This window comes from Poromitra crassiceps (genome assembly GCF_964638095.1).
Source record: "Poromitra crassiceps genome assembly, chromosome: 30".
NCBI classification, from domain to species: Eukaryota; Metazoa; Chordata; class Actinopteri; order Beryciformes; family Melamphaidae; genus Poromitra; species Poromitra crassiceps.
The window spans coordinates 9,558,495-9,570,110 of record NC_139652.1 but is presented as its reverse complement, the minus strand read 5'-3'; the positions used below and the strand labels follow the sequence as shown (position 1 = coordinate 9,570,110).

At 43.5% G+C, this 11,616-nt stretch overlaps 1 protein-coding gene across 1 annotated transcript; it reads right to left on the bottom strand.

Moving 5' to 3' along the window:
* Positions 1-374: 374 nt before the first annotated feature.
* On the bottom strand, positions 375-11,305 carry hal (histidine ammonia-lyase; the record flags this gene model as incomplete). Its single annotated transcript, XM_083663321.1, has 20 exons — positions 375-506; positions 2,064-2,133; positions 2,247-2,355; positions 2,914-3,048; positions 4,607-4,772; positions 4,892-4,957; positions 5,095-5,175; positions 5,303-5,361; positions 7,103-7,198; positions 7,321-7,468; positions 7,761-7,808; positions 7,997-8,136; positions 9,102-9,227; positions 9,800-9,837; positions 9,936-10,002; positions 10,170-10,242; positions 10,338-10,412; positions 10,502-10,529; positions 10,785-10,845; positions 11,059-11,305. 20 exons carry the CDS (start codon positions 11,303-11,305, stop codon positions 375-377), a joined length of 1,965 nt encoding a protein of 654 aa, XP_083519447.1.
* Positions 11,306-11,616: the final 311 nt, after the last annotated feature.

Sequence of the window (11,616 nt, the reverse complement as noted above, 5' to 3'; positions counted from 1 at the left end):
AATGCAGCTTAAAAAAGTTTTATTGTGTTGTTTAAATTGGCATTACTTTGATGGCAATCATGAATGAGTTCACACAATTACACCAGAGTACATCAGAGTAGTGTTTGTGTTATATCTGATATGAAAATGGAACATTGGCTGAGGTAGTAATAAGGCATTTAAAAAAGTTAAGCTGGGACATTTTAAGAGGCCAACAAAAGTTGAGCTAAATACAGCAGTCATGCATGTTCTCAGTGGTCAGAAACTTTAATAAAAGAGATCAAAATGAGGGTCAAAATAGCCCTCAAATAGCCCATCATTTCTTAATGAAAAGCACAAAAGCCTTAAGACATGACATGATTGGTCAGTTATCATGAAGAACACATGCATGGGATTCACTCATGACGAACTCGCTTTCTTGGTGACGCTGGGGCCTCCAGAGAGAAGGCAGTCGGGGAGACGGGACGGGACTCTGGGATGTACTCTGTCTGATACTTATCAATGTAAGGCTTGGCCACGTTCCACACCTGAGATGGAAGATAACATAACACATTGTCATATTTTTTTCAATTTATTTTATTATTTTATTTTATTATTATTATTATTATTATTATTATTATTATTATTATTATTGCAATGTATTCTTATGGAGTTTACAGATGCATTGTACACTGATAATATGCACTATTAATATGGACACATTTTGACAGTCACCGTAACTATTTACCATAACTTTGTGATGACGTGTATGTTCCCTGATGACTATTTAATTTGTTTATCACAATCTAATCTACTTTGCCATTTATTTAGCATTGCTCATTCACTGGTCATCCCCTGATCTGGTTTCCTCTGACTTCAGTACAAATTTAGATCTGTGGTCTTTAGTCAGACCCACCGTCGACGTCAGCAAGCTTCCAGCGACGGAGATGGCTGGCACTGCGAGACTAGTGTTGGGGTGGCGAGGTGGAAGTGTGTGGGTGGGGCCTGTCTATTTGTCTGTGGTACTCAAAATGGGATCCGGGGACCCCCAGGGGGCCTTGAGGGGCTTCCCCAGCAAAAAGGGGGATCATTTATTTTCACTATAATTCCATACATAAGCACACAGTGACAAAATGTATGACTATTTTGGTCATGGGTTTCATTAGCCCCCTTTCAGAACTGTTTTTCGGGCATATGACGTGGTCATCTCCCCTCCACAGTCCCTTGCCCGACGGTAGACTCTCACGCCGCTGAAACTCCTAAGCAGTCAAAATCAGAGATACGAACGTATTTACAAGTGTCACAGAAACATTTCAAAGCCACCTACCAAAGGTTTGAAACCTCGATGCTGCTAATAAGTGCCTCTTTTTATCAGAATTCTGTGCTGGTTATATTATTTTTTTGCAGTGTGCTTCCGACCAGAGGGGCGCTGTGGAGTGCTATGATGGCTGAGCACTATAGACCCTTTTCACGGCGGCCATTTTGTGTCGAAAAGGCAGAATAAACACAGGTGCAAGCAAAACACTAATGAGGGTTTCCAAATTACAATCATGGAAGTTGGAAACTAGTTAACCTCATTAGTGTTTTGCTTGCACCTGTGTTTACCCTGCCTTTTCCACACAAAATGGCCCCCGTGAGAACGGTCTATAGCACAACACTGAAGGATTGGTAGATATTAAAGTTATTTATTCGCAGCATCGAGGTTTCAAACCCTGCCACAGACTGATTTCGACTGCTTGGGAGTTTTAGCAGCAAGAGAGTCTAGTGGCGGGGAAGGGACTGTGGAGGGGAGATGATGTCATATGCCCGAAAAACAGTTCTGATAGGGGCTAGGGTTTCATATACTTTCTGTAATAAAACATCTAAAAGCAAAAGTCTTATCAGATGGGGGACCCTGGGACAAAATCTTATCAAATGGGGGTCTGTGGTCTAATTTGTGTCAGTTTAGCGGCCCTCGACGTGAAATAGTATGAGAAACACTGCTCTATGTGTTATGTTTTTGGTTTGTTTAACATCTTCTTTATTGCATTCCTGTATGCTTATACAGTACATTGGAAAAAGCTCAAAATAAATGTTTCAAAGGGAAGGAAAGAATTGGCACTTGCCTTCTGGTCAAGTAGGAGACGATGAACGGCCTCAATATCAGGAGACATGAATCTATCCTTAATCCACGGCCTGTCAATGGCAGAGAAGAGAGAAAGAGTTCCTGGAACAGTGGCTAAATATTAACGACCCTGTACAAAATTGGACTGAAATGTGTGTACCTTCTCCACATCTGTTTGACTTACTTGACCACGCTGCGCACAAGGTCATAGACCTTCTCCAATGGTGTGGTGGTACGAAGTGGGCGGAGGAACTCAATGCCCTGACAGGCTGCCAGCAGCTCTATAGCAAGAACTGATCACACAACAGCAATTCGATTTGGATTAAAATGCATAGTGATGTAGTTCAATTCTAACTAACTTGTTTTCTAATGCAATATCCATGTCTGTTCATAATTTTCAACACTGTTCACCTTTATTCCTCATTAAAACATGTTTGTGACTGATGCTATTGATGATGATTATTTAGCCCCATTGGAACACTGTTTGTTGTCTCATGTTAATATACGGTAACTTACATCTGAAGCAGCATTTGTTAATTGCCCTTCAATTATTACCGTAAGTCAGTAATTTGTTATGCGGTGTTTCTGTTATTTTGTTGACCCACAAACTTATGTATTTTGTACCTAAGGAAATAACTTCACTGGAGTCCTGCCTAATCACAAAAACATAACAGATTGAATCAAATATGTAAAACCTAATCACTGCGTCCACCTGTTAATTAATTTATCATTTTCATTCCCCTATTAGCATGAGCTATTAGTTTCAATTAGTGTGAGCCCTGTGGCAGTGAACAGACCTCTTTAATTATTAAAATTCAACTAACTATATATATTTTTGAAAAGGGTCTCACCTTGCTCCACATGCTCCACCACCCTCAGGGCCTTCCTGGCTGCCCAGCCACCCATGGACACATGGTCCTCTGTGGCTGCACTGGTGGACAAGGAGTCCACTGAAGACGGGTGGCACAGAACTTTATTCTCTGAAACTAGACGCGGTACAAAACAAGTGATTTGAGTCAAGTCAAGTTATCCCAGTCAAATATATATAAAGCAATTTCAGCAAAGAGGTTAGTCACAAACAGTGTTGGGCAAGTTACTTTCAAAATGTAATATACTACATATTACTAGTTACTTTCATTTAAAAGTAATATGTTACTTTACAATATTACTTTCTGTGTAGAGTAACTCGTTACTTATTACACTACTTTTGCATTACTTTAACCAAAATAACAGCAGTATCAGAATGACATCGCCGCCACTCAACCATCCCGAATAATAAATTAAACTGTCTTGAAGTCAGTGTAAATGGCCCGAAATTCTAAATGCTATCCTTTTCCTTTGTTACTGTAATCTATTTATGGTTAATTGCTTAAAAATACACAATTTGATTAGGAAATGATTGTATCTTTATTTAAATGTGCTTTGATAATAAATAAATAAAGTAACTCAATTTGTAACTTGTTATTTGACAAAGTAACTGCTATAATATTACTGAAATCCCATTGGTAATAAGTTATATTACTGAGTTACTGCTAAAAGTAATATATTACATGTAATATGTTACTTTTGTAATGAGTTACCCCCAACACTGGTCACAAAGTGCTTTACAGAGTGACTATGGGGATGTGGATGGTCGTGGTGGTGGTGGTGGGGGGGGGAGGGGCCATAAGCTAGGGATAGGAAGGTGGTAGCGAGTCAGGATTCAAGGGATGGGTAGGGGGAGTGGCTAGGGGGGATGTGCGTGGTGGCTGCTGGGCGGGGGCGTAAATATAGAGACAGTGCAGGGCAGGCAGTGCGGTTGCACTGGGGCCCCCCTGGGGTAGAAGTGCCCGTGGAGACAGCAGGCTCGCCAACAACGTACTGGGCAGAGACATGACTCAAATTGCCGCCCCAGAAATACGCCTGTGTTCAAACAAGAACACACATTAGATTTAAAGTGGTGCCATCTGCAATATATATGCCCTCCAAAGACAAAGCCACCCCCCCCCCCCCCCCGGCTTAAAAAAAAGTCAGTAGCAAAATGATATGCTTACATTCATCAACATTAAACATGTTAAAGTCAGCAGTCATTTCAGAACCACAGCGAAATAGACAGGTGTTCTGCTCTCAGGTGCTGATGCTTGTTTTCACGTTGAAATACTTTGACTGTGTGTTGCCGGATGACAGAGCGCCGCTATCCATGGCTCTGATTGGCTTGCTCTATTCCCCATACAAGAGCCTAAGTCAGATGTTTTCAAGGTGGGAGGTGGGAGGTGGGCCTCCCCAGGAGGCTCCAAGCAGTTTCAGGGGAGGCTCAGTGAATGCAAGTGAAAACATATTACATCAGTTATCAAAAGGAGATCGTGATTCCGTTAAAGATATAGTTCAGATATAGTAGTTTTGGGGAATTTTACCGTTTTTTTCCACTTTCCCAGAGTCAGAAACAAATAAATAAATGCTCTTTTTTGTGGATATCCAATTTTGGAATAAATGTTTCTCTGTTCAGATATGTATGAATACATGAATGGGATGGAGTGATATGTGCTGAAGACTTTGCACACCGACCCAAGGAAGCAGCGGTGCAGTGGGCGATCATGAAGCCTGAGTTGAGTCCTCCCTCGTTGACGAGGAAGGCAGGCAGCTCGCTGAGCGATGGGTTACACAGCCTCTCTATCCTCCTCTCACTGATGGAGGCCAGCTCATGGACTCCAATGGCTAAGAAGTCCAGAGCCTGAACAGACGACAGGGCAATTACAGGAGTGAGAGAGAGGAACAAAATCGATGTAAAATACCCCAAATATTCTGTTAACTTTGGAAAGTCAAAAACATACAAACAGCTGTTGTATATACCTTAGCTGGGTATTCTCCATGGAAGTTCCCTCCTGAAATAGTCTCTCCTCTCTCAGCAAACACCATCTTACATAATAGCCATCAAGAAAATAATGATATATGACCAGCACAAAATCCAACATCAAATATGTGGCAGAACCAAGAATTTGTGTTTGAACCCAATTACAATAACGGCAGTATATCAGTTGCTGTGTAAAGGATACAGGGTTGTCAGTGGCACTGTTGATTTCTGTGTTGATGATGTTCTGGACAAATTTGATTGTGTCATTGGCGACACCGTGAACCTGTAGATGGAGAGGGAAGACCATGCTGACAACGGCTGAATAATATTGAAACATACTGACTGAATAATGTAAAGATAGTGGAGAAGTGTGCTTGAGGACTGTCTGGGACAGATCACAAGAGCTTTACCTGAGGACAGCATCGCATGGTGTAAGCATCCTGGACTCTATCACAGAACCGGTGGCTCTCTGGGAAGGCACACACACACACACACACACACACACACACACACACACACACACACACACACACAAGATGACTCAAATTAAGTACTAAACATTGAGGGTGCGTTAGAGGCATAATATTACTGAGCGTGTGTCTATGATACTGAATGTAACCTTATGAAGTTTCACAGTATGTTACAGTATCTAACAAAATATCATGGTATACGGTATTTCACTGTATTACCCACCCCTCCCTTTTGTTTTTTTTCTATATTTTTTCCCACGATTTTGTATCCCATTTTTATGCCCCATTAGTGCTAACTCCAATTTATTTATCCTGGTTGCTGCTCCACCCTCTGCCGATCTGGGGAGAGCCGAAACTGGCTCCATGCTTCCTCCGAGACATGGGCAGTTAGCCAGCCGCTTCTTTTCACCTGACAGAGGAAGCTTCACCGGTAGGACATAGCACGTGGGAGGTTCACGCTATTCCAACCAGTTCCCCTCCCTCCGAACAGGCGCCCTTAACGACCAGAGGAGGAACCACATCAGCAACCAGGATATTGCATGTTTTGGTGAAGGGGGTTCTTATATGAAGGAAACCCCCGGGAGGCACGGGGAGAACATGCAAACTCCACACAGAAAGGCCCTTTTGACGACCCCACCCGGGCGGTGGGCACTCGAGGACATGCGGACGGGCACGCATTCCTTCAGCGTTCACAGCGTCCCAGGTGGGAATCGAACCCAGGACCTTTGAGCTGTGAGGCGACAGCGCTTACCACTGCACCACCGTACCCCCCCACCGTACCCCCCCCCCCCCCTTTTTGATTAACCCTAGAACACCAACGTGATTTAAAGTCACACCATCACTAACGTCGGGTGTATTTCACCCGATGCAATATACCCCATAAAACATACTTCTCATCAAAATATCTTAAAGTACAACAATGCATGGCAAATTGAGGTACTCTTCTTTTGTTTTTAAATGTGAAATATCACAAAAAACACAAAAAAGTGTATTATGGGGGACACTATAAAAATATGTCAAATTCGGGAAAAATGAGGTAATCCTTATAAAAAAATCCCCCCCCCCAAAAAAAACAGGAGCTCCCAACTTCTCCTTCGGTCCACCCATTAATGGGACTTGTGTGGTGAAAAAAAAAAAAAGGTCACCACAATACCATTGTAACTAACCCGAAGATATTTTACCCTCTATCACTAACGTCGGGTGAAAATCACCCGAACACGTAGCCGGTAGAAAAAACCATGAATGGGAGCACGGAAACAAACCTACATTCAATGACATCAGTGAGCATCCTGAAGGTACCTAAGGACCCGCCCACCTCAGAGAGCAGCAAGACAATGAAAATCATGTGAATTCAATTGTCCGGGTGAAAATCACCCGACGTTAGTGTTCTAGGGTTAAATGTATTATGGCCCATCGAATAAACAAAACGTATTTTGCTTTGAAGAAAAAATATTGCTTTATTGAACTGAAACTAATATGAGAATGTGTAAACAAAGGTCCTCCGTTATGAACTTATTTGTAGTGGCGTGTGGCGCTGTGCATATTGCCCAACATATCGTGGGCACGGTATTACAGGGGAAGGCTTACGGTTGATACTCGTGCTCGCTTGATAGCACGGTATACCTTAAAACAGGATCCTGTTACATCCCTACTTGTGTATAATAATAACAATGAAGTACGTACGATTATTATGTCATGTTCCATATTTCGTCTGCGTTGCATCTGGATCTGCCCACTGACCTGCTATCTGTGAGGAATGATGATCGGAGTCCAGTAAGGAGCGGAAGCGCAGGGCCACCTCTATCTGCCCTGGGTGGGGCCGCAGTCTGTGGATGTCTGGACGGGAGGAGGACAGGAAACGAGGGAGGATGGGACAGATACAGTAAGTGAGTCATGGGAAACTGACAGTCTTAAGTCATGGTTTCGGAGGTCAAATCACCCTGCTCGGTGCTCCTCACCACTGTCGAAGGCCTTGGTGGTTCCCTTCAGCACCTCCAGGGTGAGAGCAGCAATGATGTCAGCCTGCCGGGCGATGGCCTGCGCTCGCTCCACAGCCTCCGCCCCCAGAGAGGTGATCATCTGGGTGCCGTTGATCAGAGCGAGGCCCTGGGACGGGGGAGATGGAGCTGTGACAGGGGGCAGAGCAATTTCCAATTCCCGCAGCTGCTGGGAGAACGCTGGCTGCTTTGTTAAGCGCATGTGACGGCGGTGGTGTGTCTATGATGCCATGTTGTAGATTTACACTGTAAAAACGTTAACACTGCACTTGTTCTCCTAACTTCTGCACCTGGAAAAGGCCAGTGTGAGTTAACAGTGCGTTCCCAGTGAGTTCTGGGCGGGTTTGTCCAGCTCGGGCCAATCGAGCGTAAGAGAGTACCGCTGTGTTTTGAAGTATTACCTCTTTAGGCCTCAGTGATATAGGCTTCAGTCCATGTGCCTCCAGGACCTGGCCGGAGATGAAAGGAGAGGAAAACATGTAAAAGGTCAAGGGTCATCAAAAAACAAACATGTTTTCCTAATGGACCTTGCAACCCATCACTCTCATAAGCACCCGTCAAATGTCTGCAGCATTGTGCAAGGTGTTATCGTCCACTCATGGAATCGTTACTGTGACAGCTCTCTTAAAGATCTTACATATTTGGCGTCTGCCCATCCACTCTTGGGAGACCACATTTTACCCTCTCCCATCAGCCCCAGGGCCAGGTGAGAGAGGGGGGCCAGGTCTCCACTAGCACCCACTGTTCCCTTCTCTGGGACAAAGGAGAGGCAAGATGCTGCAAGGGCAAAATACATTTGAGATGAAGATCAGACATATGAGTAGTATATATATATTTATAAAACGGCTCTCTCAAATCAAGCAATCTGATTGGTTCACAGCCATTGTATAAATCCAATAACCCACTTCAATAACCCATGGCCATGGGTTATTGGTTGCCATGGCAACTCTCTTACTAAAAGCCTTTGGTTACCTCAAAAAAAACAAATGGCGGAGACAGCTGTCAGATCCTTGTGAATCGATCTTCGCTTATAACTTTACTAATACTTCGCAGAAAATTATGTTTTGTACAAGAATAGATGCGGGCTAATGTCTTCTTTGCAAAAAAAAGGCTGTTAACCCCGCATTTAACCCCGCATTTAACCCCGTAACGTTAGTTGGTGTCGGGCTTTGCAGAAAGCACTCAGCTTCTCAGCAAGCGCTGAGAATGCAGCGCTGCGCTCGAGCTGCCTGTCGGGCTTTCCAGAAAGCTCTCAGCTTCTCAGCAAGCGCCAGGATTGGCCAATGTCAACTTCAGTCTCCAGAACGATCCAATCAAATCACCCGCACGTCTATCTTCTTGCTAGAGGTCCCGCCTTACAGTAGTGTTTCAACTGACTCTATCAGAATACCATGCCAGTCGGACTTATAGTATTATTATTATATTTATATTATCATACTTGGAAACCGTTTTATAAAAGCAATATAGCACTCGAGCAGCGTGTGTTGTGGCATATATCCCGCTGATCAGTTGTTATCCCACGAGGCCGCAGGCCGAGTGGGATAACAACTGATCAGCGGGATATATTTGCCACAACACACTAGCTCTCATGCTATATTGCTTAAATGAACATGTGAGAATCCCCTGCCCCACACTGATCCCTGAAGAACACTATCAGCAGCGTTCGAGTCAGCTGAAGCTGATAAACCAGGTCAGCTAAGGTAAAGCGAGGTTGACGCTGCGTGGGGCCAACTGGGGCCTACCATTGAAGGCCTGGATCATGGCGTGCAGAGTTTCCGGAGAGATTCCGCTGTACCCTTTGGCCAGAACATTGATCCTCAGAGCCAGCAGCATACGGGTTCTCTCTGGGCTGAGCGGGTTCCCCACACCTACACACCACAACATTGGCATAAACACAGCAAAGCCCCTTAAAGGAACACTCTGCCCATTTTCAACCAGCTTTGTATCATTAGAACATCAGTAGTATATCAGAAAACTGTAAACTGTTTTGAAGTCTGTCATTTAATTTGACAGTTATTGAGTGTTAAAGTGTGGACCAGTGACATCACTGGTCCACACTAACTCAAATTAATAACTAATTAACTCAAATCAACTCTCAATAACTGTCAAACTATTCACCATTCATCTAGTTTGACAGTTATTGAGAGTTGATTTGAGTTAATGAGTTATTAATTTGAGTTAGTGTGGACCAGTGATGTCACTGGTCCACACTTTAACACTCAATAACTGTCAAATTAAATGACAGACTTCAAAACAGTTTACAGTTTTCTGATATACTACTGATGTTCTAATGATACAAAGCTGGTTGAAAATGGGCAGAGTGTTCCTTTAACACTTTGTCAGGAACACTCAAGTTGTTGTTTAACTGCCTGACATGCAGTTCGAGGAAGTAACGATTGATTGATTACAGAGATCATTGACGGTGGGAAAGGATCAGTACCTGCGGAGTGTGACCGCACCAGGTTTTCCTGCAGCTCCCTGTGGGACAGAAAGTACATGTAATCATCAAATGAACGCTGCTGCATTCTCTCAACAGAAAATATACAGGTGAAAAAAGAAAGAGAGATAGTCTGTACTTGAGTTTGCTGACAGGAATGACAGTTCGGGCAAATTTGCCAAAACCTGTTGTGATTCCATAGACAACTGGAGAAAGACAGAGATCGAGAGACAGAGCATTGAATTTGAGAGCAAAGTTAAGAGTTCTGAGATGCAGTAGTTAGTAGTAATAACTAACACTGAGATCAATATCTTACCTCACAGATGGGGTAATGTTTGTAAAGGGTAAATATGACTCTTAAATTTATTTTAACCTTTGTTTTCTTTGACAATGGTGTCCAAAAGCTCTCTGGATTGCACAACTTTGGTTTCTGCCACTGGAGTCAGCTGGAAATGTTGGTAAAGGGCATGGTCATGTTAAGTCAACGATTAGCATAGGCGCCCAGCCATGACAAAAAAAAACAGAATGCGTTGATCATCACCTTTATCTTGTAGAGTCCTCTGCCTAGATTGACCAGATCTGTCGATGTTAGGCTGTTGCCATCCAAGGAAAGATACTGCACAGGCAGGCAGACGTGTTGCACAAAGTTGCAATACAAATATGTTCCAGTTTGAAAAGACAATGCTAGAAATCTGTAATACTCACATCTTCAGGTTCTTTGTATGCTGCAGTACTATTTGACAGTTTAAGGATAATAATCAGCAAATACAGTTTGGCATAACTTCTGAGATTATAATGGTTGAATGACAATTAAACAATAATAATAACACGTCCATTTAGTTTATACTTTTAGAAGCCAATGTTAACCATAACCACTACTGAACAGTGATGTGTTAACATAACCAAAGTGATCAATTGAATTAATTAATTTAATTAGATACTACCCACTGCAGTTTGTTCATACTAACAACTATAATCAAAAGGATACAGATGAGAAACTCCAGGCTGGTAGGGGATGAAGTCGGGAGACATGGTGTCCCCTTCAATAGCTGGAAATAGAGGATAATAAGAAAGATTGCACAAGTCTCATAGGGTTAGTTGAAGATTACATTTTATCCCTCATGTTTGTTCCTGGGGAGTTTAGTGACAAAGCACAATTACGCACAATTACGCACGGCTGATAAAACATCTCCACTATCCCCACAAATGCGACGGATAAACAAACTGAATGTATGTTTTCACTTCAGGTATGAGGTCATTACCAAGCTCGACAAAGTCATTATCCTCGAGAACATCGTCGATGGTGTCGTCCGCGTCCAACAAACCCAAACCCTGGCACCTGCGCGCAACAAAAATGATGTCTTTCACAGCTCCGATGCCGCCGTTGTCTGGTTTGTTCTTGACGTAACGCTTGAGAGCCTCGTATCCAAGCCACTGGATGCTCTTGGTGGTGTCTCGACAGGGCACTGCCAGCCACTCATCTCGGATGTGCACGGTAAAACGAGGCATTGCTCTGCAGCGGGACTCGGTGCTGAGTGAGCGTTCCCCGCCGCTCTCCAAGGTACCACATTCAAACACCTAACATTCAGCCTCCAATCAGGCGCATTGCTGGGGAGCCACGCCTCAGTATTCCCAGTCGTACACCTCTGGGGGTCACTGACTGAATACAATACAGGGTTCACATACTGCGTCACACAGACTGTTGCACTCACGTGATATGATTGAGATGGCGCAAACACAGAATGCCCAAACGCAATGATTGAAATTGGCAATGATTGAAGTTGGCTGTGTCGACTTTTTCCACTTTAGCACACTAGCCT